This window comes from Enhydra lutris, unplaced genomic scaffold, assembly GCF_002288905.1.
Source record: "Enhydra lutris kenyoni isolate GAN:26980312 unplaced genomic scaffold, ASM228890v2 scaffoldscaffold26, whole genome shotgun sequence".
Lineage (NCBI taxonomy): Eukaryota > Metazoa > Chordata > Mammalia > Carnivora > Mustelidae > Enhydra > Enhydra lutris.
Genome location: NW_019154110.1, coordinates 27,454,507 through 27,475,839, shown reverse-complemented (window position 1 = coordinate 27,475,839; position 21,333 = coordinate 27,454,507). Strand labels below are relative to the sequence as shown.

At 47.9% G+C, this 21,333-nt stretch overlaps 1 protein-coding gene across 1 annotated transcript in view; it reads right to left on the bottom strand.

Moving 5' to 3' along the window:
• Positions 1-14,911: 14,911 nt before the first annotated feature.
• Positions 14,912-21,333, bottom strand: part of LOC111151490 (membrane primary amine oxidase-like) — a 12,542-nt gene continuing 6,120 nt past the window's right edge. The window contains exons 3-6 of the mRNA XM_022509504.1: positions 20,714-21,325; positions 16,298-16,583; positions 15,440-15,569; positions 14,912-15,196 (exon numbers count right to left, since the gene is read on the bottom strand). Of these exons, the coding sequence (XP_022365212.1) occupies positions 14,921-15,196; positions 15,440-15,569; positions 16,298-16,583; positions 20,714-21,325 (1,304 nt within the window). The 3' untranslated portion in view covers positions 14,912-14,920. The remainder of the gene's footprint in view (positions 15,197-15,439; positions 15,570-16,297; positions 16,584-20,713; positions 21,326-21,333) is intronic.

Sequence of the window (21,333 nt, the reverse complement as noted above, 5' to 3'; positions counted from 1 at the left end):
AGAGGGATCTCTGAAGGGCCCCTGGTCTGGGAGCTCAAACCCTCTTCCCAGGGTTGTCTCGGTAGCTCTTACGGCCAGGAAATAATCATCTTTGAATGCACTGATTAATTCCCTTAATGTCCTTCAGGTCGGGACCTTTGGGGTTTTAACAGACAAGTTTAAGCAGTAGAATGAATGTGTGTTCATGCAAAAACAATGTGCTGACTATGTAGTTCTTCGTAAAAACACCAGCAAGCTGGTGACTGGGGACTCCGGAAAGGGCTCCTGTTTTTTTTTTTTAAATGTATTTGAATGTAGCTGATATACAATGTTGCATCAGTTTCAGGTGTATAACATAGCAATTGGACATCTCTACACATTGTGCTATGCTTGTCACCATGCAACGTCACTGTGCAACACTGTTTCAATACCATTGACTGTATTCCCTGCGTTGTACCTTTCATCATGGTGACTTATTCATCCCATGAGGTCTGGAAGCCTGTATCTCCCACTCTCCTTCCCCCATTTTGCCCCTCCTCCCCCCTTCCTTCCCTCTGGCAACCATCAGTTTATTCTCTGTATTTATTGGTTTGATTCTGCTTTTCGTGTTTATTCATTTCTTTCTTTCTTTTTTTTTAAGATTCCATATATAAGTGAAATCGTGTGATATATTTGTATTTCTTAGTCTGACTTATTTCACTCAGCATAATCCCTCCTGGGTCCATCTGTGTTGTCACAAATGACAAAAACCTCACCCTTTTTTATGATTGAGTAATATTCCTCTGTGTGTGTGTGTGTGTGTGTGTATGTGTGCACATGTGTGTGTCTATTCTTATCTCTATATGGACACCATCTCTTCTTTATCCATTTATCTATGGATAGATGGTTGGTTTGCTTCCATATCTTGGCTATTGTAAATAACGCTGCAATAAACAGAAGAATGTATATATCTTTTTGAACTAGTGTTTTTTTTTTCTTTGGGTAAATGCCCAGAAGTGGATTACTGGGTCATGCAGTAGTTCTAATTTTTTTTTTTAATTTATTTGACAGACAGATCACAAGTAGGCAGAGAGGCAGGCAGAGAGAGACAGGAGGAGGCAGGCTCACTGCTGAGCAGAGAGCCCGATGCGGGACTCGATCCCAGGACCCTGAGATCATGACCTGAGCCGAAGGCAGAGGCTTTAACCACTGAGCCACCCAGGTGCCCAGTAGTTCTAATTTTTAAAAAGATTTTATTTATTGATTTGAGAGAGAGTGAGCAGGGGAGCAGCAGAGGCAGAGGGAGAAGCAGACCCCTTGCTAAGCAGGGAGCCCACCATGGGGCTCGATCCCCAGGACTCCGGGATCATGACCTGAGCCAAAGGCAGACACTTAACCGACTGAGCCACCCAGATGCTTCTGGTGTTTCTATTTTTAAATTTTTTGAGCAAACTCCATACTGTTTTCCACAGTGATTCTACTAATTCACATTCTCACCAACAGTTCATGAGAGATCCTTCTTCACCACATCCTCGCCAACACTTGTTATTTCTCGTCTTTTTGATTTTAGCCATTCTGACAGGTGTACAGTGATATATGTTTTTAAAAATATTTATTTATTAAGTAAACTCTAAACCCAACATGGGGATCGATCTCACGACCCTGAGATCAAGAGTCATACGCTTCTCCGACTGAGCCAGCCAGGCTCCCTGTAAGGTGATATTTTATTATGGTTTTAATTTGCATCTCCCTGAGGGGTTTGCGCTTTCTTTCATTTGTATTTGGAGATTTTATATATATCTATATACCTAATCTCCAGGAAGTCAATGGAATGGACTTCCTGGAGACTAGATATATAAAGGACAAGGAATAAATAGAAGTAACAGAAACTAAGTTATGAGAAACAATGCTGCCCGCTTTCCTGCACGAGCCGAAATCATCCTGTAGCCATGCAGAGACCAAAGCCTCACACACCTGGGTCACCTAGATCTCTGAAGGGAGCTGGGGGCGGAATCAGGTGACAGACTAACATTTTCAAAGATCAGAGCTTGTTGGAATAGAGTTTTTCAAAACCTGCTTGGATTTTCCATCGGTAAGTCCATATTGCCTTGTAAGGAGTGGATTGGGGACAAGGAAAAGAAACTCAGAGCTAATGAATGGGTAGCAAAGGTTGACAACATTCCATGCTGGAAATGATTACAATGTCATCCAGGAGGTATGACCTGGAGTCTCACCCCCACCTCCCCTGGGCTCCCACCCAGCTCAAGCTGACTCCAACTGACCTTGACCACATTGTCTCTGCTGGTCCAAGCAACCCCCTCTCCCCCACTTCTAGGCTAGAGAGTGGCTAATGGTGGGGGAGCTGCCGGTGGGGCTTGTGGTTGGCAGGGTTGTGGAGGGCGGGGCAGTGTTCTGCATTGTCAGGACTGCAAGAGCACGGGTAGGAGGCCCCAACCAAAGAGATGGCCCCTTCCCTCTACTAGATAAGCCCTCCTCAAAAGTATTCAGTAACTATTGTGGTGATCCCTGGGGACTGGAGCTTTTATGGTCTGGGGTGAGTCGAGGGTGAACAGAGCAGATCCTTTGACAAAATATCCAGAGGCCACTGTCTAGGTCTCCACCATGTGCTCGGTAGGTGGGGAGCCGGTGGAGAGCCCTATCTTCTGGAAGAACCGCAGGGAGAGGGTTCATGTTGATAGAGACACATGATGGGGCTGATAACCCTTTCAGGGCATACTGGGCAGCCTTCTGGCAGGCTGCCCTCCAGGGAGGGGGACCCTCTTGGAGCAACTGTGTACATCACGAGACCATTTACTCGTCTTTACCTTTCCACCCTCCAGCTCCACCCTGCCGCCTCCAGCAAATTTTTATCGTGTGCAGAAAAGAATGAGGCCCCAAAGGACCCGAGTCTGTTAGAAAGCTGAAGAGAGAAAATTAGAGTTCTCAGATCCTCAAAGGACTTGTGGGTATTTGAGGTGAATATTGTGGACAAAGCATGGGAGTGGCTAGAGATTTGGGTGAGGATCCGATCACTTAGAGACGCGTTTCCCAGAGGCAGCTCCTGTCAGCTTCCCCTTCAAGAAGTTTTCCAGTTTAACTCAACAAACATTTCCTGAGCAAAGCGCCTTACGCGACTCCCTGAGGATTCAACGTTAAACCCCCATGTTCTCAGGGACCTTGACAATGGGGTGGGGCTGAGAGGCCAGGCCTTCGACAGTTAGGTCAAGTGGACCTTTAAATGAAACTTAATAATTATAAAATAATAAATAATAAAATAATAAAATAAATTTAAAGCAGAACTTTAAATTAAAGCTGAATCCATTTGTCCAAATATAAATGACTTCTTTTTTATTTTGTCCTCAGTGGAGATGACTCAAGACTTACTAATGCCCTCTGGGGAGATGAAGTCTGGGAAGCAATGAAGATGGAAAATTATAGAGGGCCCCCCCCCCCATTTTTTTTTTACAGGTACACTAGCTGGGCACTCCTCGGGCACTTTCTCCACAAACAGAAACTCAAAGGCTTGGGGCTCTTGGTTTGGGAGGAACATTAAGGAACGTTAAGGAAAGGGGCCAGAAAGTACAGTCTAGTCTGTTATTAAGTAAGCACAACTGGTTCCAGTGTCCTGGTGCCTCCTTCTCCAAGAACAAGTTTGACTCACTCACTTGAACAAGTTTATTTGCCGACAGGAAAGTGAGGAGGAAAAGGAGCCAGAATTTGCCGCACACCTCATCCAAAAATTGCATTTCTTACCAAAAAGAAATTCTGACTTCACCTACAGCCACGTCCTCTGTTCTGGGTGGGGCTCTGGGTGCTGTTGAAGGAGCTGCCTTGCCTCACTCAGCTGTCATCACCGGAGAGGGTCTTGTCTGCACACAAAAGCAGGCATGCAAAACCCAGCTTGGATCTGGGGCTTTGAGCAGAGTAGATTTCTCTGAAGGATGACAGCTGAAACTGTACAAGATACAGTTTTACTTTTTTTTTTTTTAATTTCTTTATTTGCTTTTTTTTTTTTCCCTACCTGGTGATCAGTGGGGGTAAGGTGTTCAGGGGTAGACAGTAGACACTGGCTGGCTGGATGACTGTCACCTTTTCGATGAGTGACCCTGTTGATTTTTTACAAAAACAGATTGGGGAAAGCAGGTGGAGGCAGAGGTGGGTTAATCATTGTTAGCCGGTGAAAATGGCTGATTTATCGCTGGCGTGGTGAGAAAGTTCAGCTTCAGGACCTTGAACTGTGCATCTATTGACCAGGTGGGGGGAGCGTGGTTCATGTCTCAGGATGGGCTGGACATTTTGTCCACAGAAAAACCCTGGAGAGCATTTGCTTCACTGTCAACAGTGAACAGCTGCCTGCTCACTACCTTCTCCTTCCACCCCAGGGTCTGCCTTCTACCAACATCAGGTGGACGATGGGAACTTTGACAGGAAGCATGGACCGGCCATCCTTTGCCTCCCCCGGCCCCCCTTCTTCCTTCACTGTCCTCCCTAGAGAAGCTGTTGTTCCCTCCAGAGAATATCTTGTTTCCACAAATGGTGAACCAGTCCCCTCCCCACCAGATGGTGGACAGTTCTCCTGCTCCTCGTCAACCCTTGGGCAATGCCAAATCACGTGAGCCCTCAGGACACATTCTTGCTGTCAAATTTCATCCTTCCCGCCAGGAGTTAAACTTTGTCCATGGTGCACTGCAGAGGCAGAGGCACAGGAGGTAAGTCTCCAATATAGTGGTTGGAACCATTTGCAAAAAGCTCATTTTCCTCTTCGTTCTGGTCTGTACCCCGGAGGCAAAGAGGGGCTATCCAAGGTGAGACAGGAAATGTGACTCAAGCTAAAGATGCCATCCCTTCCTTGCTTCAATTCAAGGCTTCTTCGAAATTCTTTGAAAGAATTGGGACCGAGGAAAGAAGAAGGGAAACTAAGTCCTGCAGCCGCAGAGCTCAGCCCGGTGGGAGGTGGAGTGAGGTGGGGTCTGCGGGGGTTGGGGGGGGTAGAGGTGGGTGTGGGACAGAAGGAGGGTCTTGATTTCCCTTAGAAGATTCTCAGAGACACCCTCAGGCCTCCCGCAGGCGGCCCTGAAGACCACCCCACCCCCACCGCTATTGCCAGGGTTTAGCAGGAAAATAAAAGATTACAAGGGAAGATGAAAGAGCTGTGTGACCTTGGCTGAGTCACTACAGTCGTCTGGGTTTGACTTTTGTCAACAGTTTTGATGAGACTTGGTGATCATCACCCTTAGTCCTGTGTTAACACTCCCGAGTCCTTGGTGCTCCCTTGAAAAGTAGCTCCCGAGACGTGGTTTCTGACTTTTAATGACCCAACGGAAGTCAATGATTCATTATTGCTAGAAGGAGAAGATAAATGTATTCGTATCTTCTTCATTAAAATATTTTCCAAAGTCCTGTAGTTATGGAGCACCTGGCAGGCTCAGTTGGTGGGGGGGGGGGGGGGGCTCTTGATCTCAGGGGGGGATCTGAGCCCTACACTGGGTATAGAGATTACTTAAAAAAAAAAAAAAAAAAGGCAACATAATCACATAGTTTTTAAAAATTCAGAGTTCAGGGCACCTGGGTGGCTCAGTGGGTTAAGCCTCTGCCTTCGGCTCAGGTCGTGATCTCAGGGTCCTGGGATCGAGCCCCACGTGGGGCTCTCTGCTCAGCGGAGAGCCTGCTTCCCCCCTCTCTCTGCTTGCCTCTCTGCCTACTTGTGATCTCTGTCTGTCAAATAAATAAAATAAAATCTTTTTAAAAAATAAATAAAATAAAAATAAAAATTCAGAGTTCAAAGGAATATTCAGTGAAGCCGGTTCTTCCTCCCACCTCTGGGCACCTTTCAGATACCAGTATGCAGCCCAGAGCTGCCAGGCATCAGGGGTCCAGGAAGCCCCCTGAGGGTCTCCAGTAGAGGGGAGCTCCCTGCATAGACACTGGAAGCCAGCCCAGATGGAGACTGGAGGAGGGGGCAGTTCCCCCTTCCCTTCCCCCCTCTCTTTCTCCCCCAGCTCGGCCCTGCAGTCTTTTAATCAACTCTTTCCTTAATGGCCAGAGCGTTTTTGTCCCAACCAAAACACCACGCTGCACAGCCAGTTATGAGCCCTTCCCTCTTCCGGAGCCCAGCTGGGGGGAGATAATTAGGAAATCAGTAGTCTTGGACCCTTTGAGCCCACACCTTACCCCCTCTGAGAATTCCCCAGTGAGGACCACAATGCAGAGAAAGAGGAAGAGGTGAAGCCTGGAATTGTCCTGAAAACAAACAGTGAGGTTTCCCTGCCCCCCAACCCCCACCCCCAAGCCTGCAAAGGGCCAAGGAACTATTCTGAGCTATGAAAACACGGCAGGGCTCTGCTAGGAAGTAAACAGCCGTCTGTCCCGCCAACGCCTGTCTCCCTGGACACGAGTCCTGACACTGCTGGATCTCCGGCCAGCAGGCAGGAGACAGAGGGAGAAAGGCAAGGAGAGTCTTGCATGCCTCCCTCCTCTAGGATGAAAGGGAAAGACAGTGTTTGCTCTATTTTTAGGATTTTAAAGATTTCCTTCACTGTAGTAGGGCTGAAGTGGAAGGAGGGTGACACTGGAGTCCCGGAAGTTCAGGGGATCTCTCCAACCTTGAATTCCAGAAAGCAGGACGCCTGCTGCTCCCTCCTCAGCCCGGTGCAACTTCTGTCTCCTCTGCTCTACTGGGAAGTCCCCATGACCTTCTCACTGTCATATCTGCTGGTTGGCCTTTTCTCATCCTTCTTCCTTGATCTTTTGGCCACACTTCTGACAGCTGTTTTGAAGGGTTCACCCTCTTTGTGTTCAGGGTTGCTCCAGCAAGCTCTCCTCTCCTCTCCTCTCTCCTCTTCCTCCTCCCATGGCATGATGTTGGACGCGGCTTGGACACCACTTGGGTGTCCCACACATTCCTCAAATCCACGAGTTCTTTCCAGACCTGTTCCTCCTCTGGACTTTCTTGATTTGTATACACCTCTCTTCTTCCTCCATCCTTTAGGCACTGAGCCTGGTAACCTTTGAGTCATCCTTGATGCTGCCTCATTGGGTTCTGACCATATATTTTCTATTCTTGCTGCTCCTTGTCAATCTCTCTGCCTAGACCTGCTAGTTAGTCCCTTATCGAATGATCTCCTACTCCCCTTCTTGCTGACAGCCCAAGCCCTCCAATAGACTACTGGCAAAAGGGTCTTCTTACAATACAGTTCTTCTCACTGGTCACCTAAAAAATATCCAGAGGCTCCCCATTGCCTCCAGAATGAAGTTCAAATTCAAGCTTACTCACAATCAGACCCCAGGTTATCTTTCTAGCCTTATATTTCCAATCTCTCCTTCATGGATCTCTCACTCTAGTTCTATATTAGATGGGTTTGGATTTCCCTGATACACCTTGGTTTTCCTAAATTTGCTCTTCCCTTCACCTGGAATACAATTTTCTCCATCCCCTCATGTCCAGATTCTTTTATTTTTTATTTTTTAATTAACATATAATGTATTATTAGCCCCAGGGGTACAGGTCTGTGAATCGCCAGGCTTACACACTTTACAACACTTACCATAGCACATACCTTCCTCAATGTCCATAACCCAACCACCCTCTTGCTACCCCCCTCCCCCTTCGTGTCCAGATTCTAACCATGTTCAAGGGCAGACTAATAAAGCCTTCCCAACCCACTAAAGCTCACCCCTCCTCAACTGTAAAGGAACAAACTGACCTGAACTCCCCTAGCACTTCACTGTTCTGATCTTGAGGCACTCCTCATGTTCAAACCTTGCATTACAGTCGTTTTTCCTATGTCTCAACATTTTCCTTGCTGTTCTGAGCCCTGGGGGCCATGAAAACATCTCTTCCAGCTTTCAGAACTGAACTCTGAGTGTTTATCATGGTAGCCTATGTAGATGGCTGTGACAGTTCTCAACACGGCCCCCTGTCCTTTTGCATTGTGACTTTGCCTGTCTTCCTATCAACTTGTGAAGTTTACATCTCCATCCTTTGACTCTGGGCTTGATCTCAAGCCTTGACTTGGAAAACCTCTGCTTACTAGGGCTATCCTTTTGGGGCTGGGCCACAAAGGGGAAAAGTCACGGCTGGTCTGCTGAGACTCACTGCTATATCATGTGACCTGATGGCCAGGCCCAGCCACCAGACATGTGAGTGACACCAAATTACACCATCCAGCTCCAGTCCTACTGCCAGAGATCTGTGGCTGTGTGAGTGATCCTGGGTGATTCCAGGAGAAGAACTTCCCATCTGAGCCCAGCCCCGATAGCTGATCTATGGAACAAATAACAAATAAAATGGTTTGCTGTTTTAAGTCATTAAGTTTCAGGGCGGTTTTTTTGTTTTGTTTTGTTTTGTTTTTTTGTTTTTTTTTAGGGCAGTTTTTTAATGCAGTAGCAGAAGTGCCCAGTAGATGCTGGTTAATGAACTATGAAATACTGGCTAGTATTCATTGAGCACTTACTATGCATCAAGAACTGGTTTTGGAAAATTACATGGATTAACTCATTGAATCCTCTTAAAAATTCCAAGGTAGATCTTATTTATTTATTTTTATTTATTTATTTATTTATTTATTTATTTTTATTTGACAGACAGAGATCACAAGTAGGCAGAGAGGCAGGCAGAGAGAGAGGAAGGGAAGCAGGCTCCCTGCTGAGCAGAGAGCATGATTTGGGGCTCGATCCCAGGACCCTGGGATCATGACCCGAGCCAAAGGCAGAGGCTTCAACCCACTGTGCCACCCAGGCGCCCCCCAAGGTAGATCTTATTACTGTCCCCATCTTACAGGTGTGGAAAGTGAGCTACAGAGAAGTTAAATAAATTCCTCTAGGGTGACATTTGCCAGATCCAAATGCCAGCAATCTAGCTCTAGAAACCCCACCATGAACACTATGCCATGTTGTGGAATGAGGAAAACATGAACTCATTGGGGATGTTGCCTCACAAACACCTTTCCCACATGCATGCCCCATTCTACAGCATTTGGGGGGTCAATACTCAGCCTCTGCCTCTAACTCTCCCACCCCATGCTTCTTGGGGTCCATCCCAGGCTCTGGACCTCTCCTGTCTGTTTCAGGAAAAGCCCAGTGTGGGGAACTGATTTCAGATCTGCCAATGTTCACCTACTCAGAAACCTTCTGTGCCATCTCCCCCTCTTTCTGTGACCTTTGCTGGATAATGGTTCCAGCGGTGCAGGTCTCATCTGGAGAGGGAATGCTCAGGCTCAGTGTGTCAGTGTTGCCCTTTGGCCCCATGTCCTGGCCTAACCTGTACGGCCTGGGTGATTTTTCACTTGAAATCCTGGGGCTTTCTTAGATCTTCATTTCTGAGGTAGTCAAAAAGGAAAAACTGGATATGAAATGGCTTCTTATAAAGCAGAGAATTACTTGACTCTAGCAATAGTTATTGTTTGTTCAGATTTCAAGAAAGATGTATTTAAGCACCTGTAATGGGCATTATGGGTCACCCATAATGCTAGGCACCAGGCCAGTGAGGCCAACAGGACATGGGTCCTGCCCCAGAGAGCTCAGTCTCAGATGGGGAGCGAAGGGAGGATACATGGAGAGAGTGAACTAGAATTCAGCACTGAACCTCTTGGTAGGGTTCTGTCCAAAGTACCAAGGCAACAGGGAGAACAAAGCAACTAGGTTTGCTCGGGGAGTGCTATTTGAGGATGAATAAATGCAGGAAGGAGTAAGGGAGGGGGAAGAGGGAGGAACCAGAGGAAGGAAAGAGGGGGTACAGAGGCACGAGTGGATGGGAATGGACTGGGGAAGGCCACATGGTTGGAGCATCTGGAGTGTGGGACATCAGGATGGCAGGGGGTGCTGAAACTGGTTTGTGAATGATCCCATATGTCTGGCAGAGAGTAAGGAGTTCTGAGGATTTATTTTCACTTTTATTCTTTTAGAGAGGGAGAGAGAGAAAGCGCAGGTGCACGTAAGCTGGGCTGGAGATGCAGAGGGAAAGGGAGAATCTTAAGCAAGCTTAAGATTCCATCCAGTGTGGAGCTTGATGTGAGGCTCCATCTCACAACACTGAGATCATGACCTGAGCCAAAATCAAGAGTCTGATCATTAAGCAACTGAACCACCCAGGCGCCCCCAAGGAGCTCTGAGGTTCAGCTGGCCAAGGAAAAACTGTAGGAGAAGGGAAGGAAGGTGAGGATTGGCTCACACTGAGTTTCTGCTCTGGAAGTTAGATGTGAAGTCTAGGCAAGGCTGGGTGAGTTGTAGCCAGAGAGTCTGGCTGATGTCTCCAGGACACTCCATGATGGTTTCTTGGTGAATTCACCACAGTCCAAGGGAGGGACCTAAGTCAGAAATCAGATTCATCAGATCACCCAGGGATGATCTAATTAAGATCTAAATTTATCAAAAGAACACCTGCAGGTGAATCTTCATTTATGGTAATTGTCAAAGCAAAAGCAATTTTTAACAGAATTTTAAAACAGAATATCAATTAGTTCATGTATACAAGAGATATAATTGACTTGCCCATTTTCCTTCCATGACCAAGGTGTGGTGGGAAGCTGGCTCAAGGAGCTGGGAATCAGAATCAGAAGTTGATCATGGGCTACACTTGACAGTGTCTCATGCCTCCAACCAAGTGGCTAATGTGCCTCCAGGGCTGGACATGTCCGGGCTTGGGCTGGCTCCTCTGCTCTAGACGTGATCAGATTGTCCCACTGGGTTGGATTCACTAATGCTCCTTTCCTGCACCTTTTTTTTAAAAAAAAGATTTTATTTATTTATTTGACAGACAGAGATCAGAAGTAGGCAGAGAGGCAGGCAGAGAGAGAGAGGAGGAAGCAGGCTCCCTGCTGAGCAGAGAGCCCAATGCGGGGCTCGATCCCAGGACCCTGGGATCATGACCTGGGCCGAAGGCAGAGGCTTTAACCCACTGAGCCACCCAGGCGCCCCTACTGCACCTTCTGATGAACATATTATTTATATATTTTAGACACATTCTTTGTAGATCTTTATGTATCAATATTCCTCCGGCAAGCTTAGAACTGAACTGCTGTCCCAGAGTCTTCTCAACCTTGGATACATGTTAAAATCACCACGGGGAAATTTAAGAGCTGCTAATATCTGAGCCTCACCCCCCAGGGACTCTGATGTGATTGGTCTGAGGTATAGCCTGGTATGCAGAGTTTTACAAGTTCCACCAATGATTTAATACACAGTCAAGGTCAAGAGCCTTTGCTTTAAGGCGACTGTGCATATTTCTGTTCTGGTCCATTGCATGTTGATTTTGCTCTTAGAGGGTCACTTACCATGGATCAGGTACCAAGTTCAACAATACTTCTCAAACATCACCTTGTTGAATTCTTTAACCAGGCCTGCCAGGCAGTGAGGAAGTGCAGTGGGATAGGAGAAAGCTGTCAGCTATAATTCCACAAAGGCTTGGGTTCAAGCCCAGCCGCCTGTCCAGATGACTTGGGGCAAATTACTTAATCCCTCGGAATCTTAGTGTTCTCATCTGTAAAATGGGAGTGATAATAATATCTGCTTCTCAAGGTTGTTGTGAGGCAACAGATGGAAATTACCTCACCCGGGTTGGTCTTCATCATACTGGCTCCATTTCAATGAGAGAAGCAGGAAAGACTGAGACTTCACTTTTCTTGAGGGTGTTTAAGAAAGGGGGAGTCCCCCCCCATCATATTCTGGCCCACAGACATAAGGTCAAGGAGTATAAGGAACATGCCATGGGCAGATGTCTGGGATAAAAGCCTTAAAATTGATTTCCAGTCACAGAGTCCAGATGTGGGGAGGAAGAGGAAGAATTATATAGAACCTGCAGATACCTGCCTACAGAGCCTGAGTGGACCAAACATGGCCAACCATCGGCCATGGGCCAAGTATTGGAGGGGGAACCTGAAGCAGGTGCCGCTAAAAGACCAGCTCGTATGGATAGTGTGTGTGCGTGTGGTGGTTGAGGTCCTTTCAGTGGGGTCTGTAGGTCCAACAGTCCCCGGAGACCCACATTCCCAGAGTTCTTTCCCACTCACCAGGTTTCCCCTACAACTCTGACCCTTTGGATCTTTCTGGGCTATTCCTCAGGGTCCGGTTGCTCTTTTTCTTGCAGCTGGAAGCGTGTGTTCCCAGGAAGGTCTTCCAATGAGGCTGCCTCAGGGCTTTTCCTGAGTGCTCCCTGCGCACCCACTCCTTCGGAGTGGCTCAGATTATCTCCTCTGATTCCAGTGGGGAGCCTATTGGTTAGCAGGTGAGCCACAGTAGCAGAGCCCCTCACACAGACCTCAGCCTGGGGGCACGTGTCCTCTCTCCCCATTCTTGCAAGAGGAGAAGCAAAGCTGGAACAGCCAAGAAAAGCATTCTTGGCTCCTCTCTGCATTTCCTTGGTGCGGGCTGGGGGGAGCCAAGAGGAGAGCATCTATACCCATCATGGTTTAAATTTTTTCACACAAGGAAACACAAGAAAGTCCAAACAGGGTATTTATCCGGGCTGAGAGGATTAAGAGACACTAAATTGCTGAACTTAGAAACAAAATGGAAAGAAGCATCAGTTTAACTGTCTTGACCAGCTCTGCCTTCACGCCTTCTCCATCTGAGAGATTTCACCATATCCTGCTGCTATTCTTGAATCGAGTGTGGCTCCCATGGCTTTTAGTCTTTGTTTGAAGGTCCCTTTGCCAGAACTTAGTTCCTTTCCAGATCACCTGGTTAAGCCTGGGGGTGTAGGCCATTCTCGGAACCACAGGATTTCCACGGTGTCTTGGCATTTCTCTCTGCTCTCAAGTTGAGCTGGACCCAAATCTCTGTGCCCTCAATTACCCTCTTGCCATGGCTTGCCCTCCCCTAGGGCTGGGTCAGTGGCCTGGCCTTCCTCCTGGGAAAGGAAGCCCCTCTCTTCCTGACCCCACAACCCCGTTTTCTAGAAAAGAGACTGACACAAGTAGGCAAGCTATCCAAGCAGAGGTGTGGACACCACTTTCCCCATGGGTTTCTCTAGTCTGGAGTCCTCTCCCAATCTTACTCTTGCCCCCACACTCTTTTCTGGAAACTCTTCTAGTTCTTATTTATGCTCATCCACAGTGTACACCCCAGGAAGGCCAATGGGGATGGGAGGCCCTGGAGGCTGTTGCCTGACCAGGCCAGGCTGGTTCCCACTGGGACACCCCTGACTCGGCATGCCTGCCCCTGATCAGACGGCACCAGGCCTTAGGGCCAGGCTCTGGATGCTTTCTGGTTCCTATCTTCAGTGACGTTCTGGTCATGGGGGCTGGCTGATGGAACGGAGGCCACTGTCACTCATGGCCCTTAGAACATTCCACCCACAAAACCCCCTGAATTGCTTCTGTCACTTGACCATCCTATCTCAAAAGCATATTCCCTATGGTCTCCATCCATGTCAGGAACTCAGAAGACTATTTGGCAGAGGAGACAGATGACAGGATGAGAGGAGGAACATTTTTATTCAGGTACCGAGAGGAGGGAAACGCCAGGGAGCAGAAGCTGAAGTAGGAAGAGGAGGAGGAGGAGGAACTCAGGGAGGAGAAGGAATGTGCTGGAATAAGAAGGCCACAGGCCTGGTGGGGACGCTGCCCTGGTATTCGAGAGAACAGCTGGTCTCTGGAGGCCTCGTCTTCATTCCAGACCCAAGGACAGAGGAGGAGCTGGGAAGGCCCCAGAAGGCTTCTGAATGTTAATGACACTCAACTGTGCATCTAAAAATGATCAGTTTTTATAAACTGAAATTTTGTGTAATGTATGTTTTAGCTCAATAAAAAAAAGAAGAAGGGATAAGTAATGGTGCAGTTGTGTTGGACAATGGTCTGTGATTCCTCAAAAGGTTAAGCCTCAGGCGACTGTACGCCCCAGCAGTTCCACGCCCGGGTGTGCTGAAGAGAAACGAAAACGTCTGTCCACGCAAGAGCTTGTCCACGAAGGTTCACTGAGGCATTGTCCACGAAGTGGAAACAAGCCATTTAGCCATCAGGGAAAGGATGGATGAACAAAGTGTGGTCTATCCCTGATGTGGAACGGGACTCAGCCATTAGGGAACGAAAGACAGACACCTGCTCCAACACGTCCGCACCTCAGACATGTGATGCTGATGGAAAGAAGCCAATCACAGAAGGCGACGTACTGTACAAATCTCTTTATACGAGATGTCCAGAATATCAGCAAATCGACAATGACAGAAAGCTGAGTGGTTGCCTAGAGCCGGGAAGGGGTTGGAGGGAAAAGAGAGTGCTAACAGGTCCGAGGTTTCTTTTCTTTCTTTCTTTCTTTTTTTTTTTTTTTTTTTTTTTTTTAAGATTTTTATTTATTTGTTTGACAGAGAGAGATTACAAGTAGGCAGAGAGAGAGAGAGAGAGAGAGAGGAGGAAGCAGGCTCCCTGCCAAGCAGAGAGCCCGATGCGGGACTTGATCCCAGGACCCTGAGATCATGACCTGGGCTGAAGGCAGAAGCTTAACCCACTGAGCCACCCAGGCTCCCAGGTCTGGGGTTTCTTTCTCAGGTGTTGAGAACGCTCTGGAAGTGGATAGGGTGATGGTTGCACAACTTTGTAAATATACTAAAAAACCCTAACTTGTACATGTTTAATGTATATGCGATTTAATGACATGCAAGTCATATCTTGTTAACAAAAAAAAAAGTAAGATTAAAAAACTGTTAGAAGAAACAGGAGTCTTCTGTGAAAAGCTTGGCCATCAGTCCGGGCATCAGCTGGCCATTCTTCTCTCTGGGACAGGAACCCAGCAGGTCTGGGGTCTCCGCCCCTTCCCCAGTGCCAGGCATCGCAGGCTCAGGATGCTCCCAGCAGGGAGGGGGTGTCAGGGAGGGCAATAGAGAGGGGGCCTGAGGGGGAAGGGGAGGCGGGGAGCTTCCAGGTGGAAGGAAGGAAAAGAGGGCATCAGGCCCCCTGGCCCAGCACCCACTGCTCCTCTCCCCACTGCCTGGCCCTGGGGTCCCTGGCACACTCCCCATCCCGGGGACCCCTTAGTTGTGAGAGAAGCCCCCGTGGGAGAAGGCGGGGAGGTCTGGGGCACAGGCAGCAGCCTGGGGAAGGCAAGCCAGGGGGTTGACCTCGCAGGCCCCAGCATCCTGGTCCTCCCGGAAATAGACAGAGTCTGCAGACTCGAAGGAGGGGTCCTGATCAAAGAAGTTGTAGGGTCGGAGGAAGAAGCCCACACCGTTCCCCACAGTCACCGTGTTGGGAACGTCTTCCGCGTGTGGGATGTGCAGGAAACCAGCTGTCACCCAGGCCACCAGGTCCTGGCAGAGGAGAAGAAAGAGGATCCTGAGGCCTGGCTTTGTGAGGGACAGGCCTGCCTCCTACAGCAGCCGTGGATGTGAGGATTTAGCTCACTAGCCCAGGAAAAAGGTGAAATCACAAAGCTTTCTTTCCCAGTAGGTTCTAAAGACCCCCAAGGAATCTGGCTTAGGAGTGAATGAGGCAGCTCAACCTTGCTCCCCTTCCCTCCCCTTCTTGCCTTCCCCTCCTCCCTCTCAGCTCACCTGCCCTGCGATGGTCTCGTTGTTGATGAAGTCAGCGAAGTCCACGGTGGGAGACCAAGGATCATTCAAATTGTAGATGCTGGTGCTGCCGCGCTCCTCTTCCTTCCGCTGGGTCACGGCCAGTTGGTACCTAGGGAGATTGGATTAGAGCATGAGGTGAGCAACCTGTCCTACTGCCCGAAGCCCCACCGAAGAGGGAACACAAAGGGGAAATGAGCACAACGGTCTCATGGTGTCGAGCCTCATTATCATTCTCTGTATACTTGTTCTCTTTCTGTCTCTCTGTCCCACAGAGTTCTGGAGTTTGTTCCATATCCCATATCTCCGACATCCACGGGCGCACTGTTCAGACCTCAGGTGGGAATGGCATCCTCACGCGTCCATCCGGATCTGAGCCTGCACCCTGGATGTGTGCGTGCAGACGAGGCCTGATTCCCATCCTCAGTCCATCTCAGGATGTCGACTGCTTGGGTGTTAGGACAGTATATTCCCTCCGATCCACGTTCCTCTCTTCCTCTTGGTGTTTTCCTCCGACTTTCATTGTGAACATTTTAAACATGCAGAAAAGTTGAAAGAATGGCACAGTACAGCCCCGTGTGCCCGCAGCCTGGACTCCGCCTTCCACATCTCAGTATGTTTGACTCAGCACGGAGCTCTCCGTCTCTCCCTCCGTGCAGAGGGCTGGCTTCATTTTGAGTAGCACTAAGATTGTGGCCACAGGAGCGTGTGTTTGTGCGCGTGCATTTGTGACTGTGTATGTGCACGCACACCTGCGGGAGGTTGGGACAATGTAGCTTCTCAGCCACATGGGCTCGTCTTACAGTCCACCTCCTCCAGCCGTGACACCCCACCACTCACCTCCCCCAGCTGAAGGCTCTCTCCAAGGAGCTGTTCTGGGGCAGTGGCTCCCCTGCAAAGCTGAGCACCTGGATGCGGTAGCCCCGCGGGTGACCCCACTTGTTGCTGTGGTTGCTGGCCAGGTACACGTAGCGGGGCGGGGCGCCTCCCAGGGGGAAGGAGGCCTGCTCCTCGGTCTCCAGCAGCTTCCGGGTCACCTGCAGCCTCTGCACCTGGTGCTCGGGGCTCCAGGGGACCACCGTGGGGACATAGGTCATGTCCTCAGCCCAGACCCAGTTCTCCAGTCCTGCAGAGAGGGGTGGGGATGTAGGGGGAGAGGAGGGAGGGCCAGTCATGCAGCTGCCCTGTTCCCTCTGGACTCTGTCCCTTCCCTGCCACTCACCGCCTCAGAGTGGGGCCAAGGAGAAACCCAGGATGGAGTGTGTCCCTGCTTCCCTCCCTCTCCCCAAGACATCCCAATCCAGAGATCTGGTGATGGTGTTTCTGCCTGATGTCATTTCTGGGAATAATCCCGGACACCTTGTGACTGGGCCTCCACTGACCTCGTCCCTTTGAGGGCTGGCCAAGAGGATGGTTGCCCTGAGGTTGGAGCAACCTAGCAGGCCACGTGCAGTCTGATTCCTTCTGACCCAAGGAAAGGGTCTGTGGCTCATGAATGAAGCCCCATAGCATCACCGGAACTGCTTTATCATGACCATAATAACAGCGGTAGCTCACGTTCATTACCCCTCAAGGAGCTCTGCACTGCAGGGCATTGGTGCTTTACTCATACTGCAACCCTATGAAGGAGGAACTACCCTTGTGCCCATTGTAGAGATGGGAATGTAGGGAATTTAAGTAACATGTAGGGAATGTAGGGAATTTAAGTAACATGCTCAGGCTTGTCTCCAAGGGCAGGAGGTTAGCATTGTGGTGATGCTGGGGACCCCGGTCTCACTCTGGCTCTGCATTGCCACACAGCAGCACACAGAGGAGAGCCACACAGAGTGGGCACACGACACGCAGACAGCAGACAGACTAGCCAGAGGGAAGGCAAATCAGAGCCAGGCCCAATGCTGCCGGAGCTTGATGGTGCTTCCTATCATTTGGGGCTTGGCGAGGAATTAAGAGCAGGGCCAAAGGCAAAGTCTGTTCCTTGAGCTCCGGGAATTTTGAATGATTTTCATTAGAATCTAACTAGGTACCCTTTTGGGAGTCAACTTTGCCCTGAGACCAAAGAGCAGTAAGGAACATAGGCCAAAGTAGAAGTAGATTCTCGCTTTCCTTTTGGGGATTCACTGCCCCCAGTCCACAACACAGGTGACAATGAAAGGCCAACAGTTGTTTCTGGAACATCCACACAATGGGCTCATGGGGACCATAATGACAGCAACAATGGTTAATACTTCTCACTACGTGTCAGGCATAGTTCAAAGAGCTTGAAGAGCCATCCTTGCTTAGGTGTGGAGATAGAGAGATGTGCATGTCGGGTAGAATACATAACACAATTTTCTAGCTAAGTCCAAGGAGCGAGCCTAAAAGCAATGACGGTCCAGTGCTACTGAGCACCCTGGGTGCCCTGGGCTTGGTTTCTAGAGAGCATCCTCCAGTAAAAAGGAGCCAGAGCTCCTTGGAGAAGTGGTTGGATTCCAGGGCTGGAGCAGGGAAAATACAAGCTCAAACTGGAACATCTTGGGGCACCTGGGCATCTCTCTCTCTCTCAAATGAATTAAAAAAAAAAAAAAAAAAAAAAAAAGGAATATCCCATGGTGCCAAAAAGAAAGAAGCACTCAAAAAAGGATGGCGGCATATCGAAAGGAACAAGAACCAACTGGATGCATCTCCCAATGGCCAATACTGGGATAGTGCAAGGAACAGAATAAATGATACTGCTGGGTTGTAACCCTTAGAATAAAATAAATATCCATGAATCTGTGCAGTTATGAATAATTGCATATATAAATCAATGTCAATGGAGGATAATTTTTCCTTGCTGAGAATTCTAATTAATTAATTAATGTATAAAGAATAAAGAAAAAAATTTGAAATGACCAGTAGGGAAATGTTGCCGTAATAATTCTTGCAAAAAAAAAAAAAAAGTCTACCAACAGAGGATAAAAATTAGTAGGCAAGAATTTAAGAAGAAAAGAAATAGGATATTTGTATAGCATCAAAGTAATTGCCCCAGGATATTTATTTTTTTAAGGTTTTTATTTATTTACTTGACAAACAGATCACAGGTAAGCAGAGAGGCAGGCAGAGAGAGTGGGGGAAGCAGGCTTATTTCTGAGCAGAGAGCCCGATGCGGGGCTTGATCCCAAGACCTTGAGATCATGACCTCAGCTGAAGGCAGAGGTTTAACCCACTGAACCACCCAGGCACCCCGCCCAAGATATTTATTAATTGCAAATGGAAAAATACTAACTTTTAAAAAAATAGTTTATTTATTGGGGCACCCCCAACACTCCCCCGCTTGTGTTCCTGCTCTCTCTGTCAAATAAATAAATAAATAAAAACTTATTTATTTGACAGAGAGAGCAAAAGCAGGCAGAGTAATAGGCAGAAGGAAAGAGAGAAGCAGGCTCCCTGCCTTGCAGAGATCCCAACATGGGGCTTGACCCCAGGGCCCTAGATCATGACTCGAGCTGAAGGCAGATGCTGAACTGACTGAACCACCCAGGTGCCTGGGAAAAGTACTAACTTGTAAAATGGAGAAAGTCAGAAAATGCCATCTTAATCAAGTGCTTGAGGTTAACATCACTGGTAATAAGACATATCAACCTCACATACCTCTTGATATGATGCACTGAGAAGGGCATAATGTTATCTCTCTGGTTTTCTTGCAAAAAAAAAAAAGTACAATCTCAATCTTATCATGAGAAAATAACAGAGAAACCCAATTTAAGAGCCACCGTACTACATAATGACCAAAATCTTCCCTAATGTGAAGGTCATGGAAGACAAGAAAAGCCCAAGGAGCTGTCTTAGATTGGAGGAAACTAAGGAGAAAAGTCAAATAAAAGCAGTGTGGGATCCTGGATTAGATCCTGGAACAGAAAAAGAAAGTTAATGGAAGAACTAATGAAACTCTAATAGGGTCTGTAATTTAGATAATAGTACTGTAATAATATTAATCTCCTGGTTTTGATCACCATACTACAATTGTATAAGATGTTAACATTAGGGGGAGCTGGGTGAAGGGTATATGGGAACTGGACAATGTTTGCAACTTTTCTTCAGTCATAAAATTATTTCAAAAGAGAAATTGTTTTGGGGGCCCCTGGCTGGCTCAGTCAGAAAAGCATGAGGCTCTCAATCTTGGGGCTGTGAGTTCGAGTCCCATGCTGGGTGTAGAGATTAGGGAAATAAATAAATAAATAAATGTTTTTAAGAGATGTTGCTTTAAAGTACTCATCATTAATCCTCTAGTAGTCTTACTAGGAATGCACTCTTACACCATTTTTACACTTGGGTAAACTGAGGCACAGAGTAGTTAAGCATAACAATGTTTCTATCATACACATTTTTAAAGGCACTCCACATGTTGCCCACTCCTCCATTAGAATGTAAGCCTCTCGAGAGCAGGGTTGTTGTTTCATTTGTTAAATTGCATTAGGGATGTGACTGGCACAAATACCCGTTCGTGGGATGCTGGAGTGGCCAGTCGGTTAGGTGTCCGACTCTTGATTTCAGCTCAGGTCATGATCTCAGGGTCGTGAGATGGAGCCCTGCTTTGGGGTCTGTGCCTGGTGTAGAACCTGCTGAATATTCTCTCTCTTCCTCTGCCCCTCCCCCTGCTCCCTTTCTTAAAAAAAAAAAAAAAATGCACTTAGTAACTATTTGTTGCTTGCATGAATGATACATTGTTATGTGAAAAAAACAGAAGTGGCAAAATATAGATATGTTATGATCCAATTTTGATAATGAAAATTCAAAATATTTACATCAGTATATGATACTTACAGATAGTATACAATATAACAAATGTTATAATTTATTAAATATTGCAGATGCTATATTTAAAAATATGGAAGAATTTTTTTCTTAAGTATGGGAGAATAACTGATCTGCTAAGCGTGAAAATCTCTGAGGAACCTGACTTTCACTTGTAATCTTTTAATCCTTCAGTGACAATTCTTTTTTTTTAATTTTTTATTTTTATTTATTTATTTTTAAAGATTTTATTTATTTATTTGACAGAGAGATCACAAGTAGGCAGAGAGGCAGGTAGAGAGAGAGGAAGGGAAGCAGGATCCCTGCTGTGCAGAGAGCCCGATGCGGGGCTCAATCCCAGGACCCTGGGATCATGACCTGAGCCGAAGGCAGCAGCTTAACCCACTGAGCCACCCAGGCGCCCCTCAGTGACAATTCTTAAAGCAAGACATGGAGACCTCAGTCCCCTCTGCTGGAATCCTTGCTTCCCCAGGGATGTCTTACCTCCTACATCCAGATCCACCTTGAAGTGGGCGCTGTGGGTGTGGACCGTGCCCAGCGTGTGCTCCCCAACCCGGTTCCCGTACCTTCGGGCAGCACCAAAGAGGAAGGTTGAGCTGATGTAGCCGGTGGTGTGGAGTCGGACTTCTATGGCCCCGTTGGGGTGGAAGACCATATCCCACACGTAGTCATAGTTGAGCATGGTCGACACAGATCTGACCACCAGCACTGTCTCTGCAAGGCCCCCAAAATAGTGGGAGTGGATATCTGAGTGATGTCGCCTCAGGGGGAGGCCCTGGTTCTGTTCAAACACACAAATGGCATCGCGTATTGTCTTGGGGATGTGTGATTCCAGAAGGAAGTGCCAGTCCATGTAGGTGGCCCCATAGGGGCAGTCCACCCCCCGAGTCAGGGTTGAAGAGAAGTGACCCAAGCCAAATCCACCATCTGTGTACCGGCTTCGCAGAGCAGAAGGAGAATTTCCACCATAGACAGCCAAGGCCTCCTGGAGGCTGATCTCATAAGCTAGTCGTTCTCCCCGGAAGCGAATGTCAAAGATCCTGGGGCCACTGAAAGCTCCAAGGCCAAAGGAGAAAGTCCACAATGAGGAGGTCACTCGACTC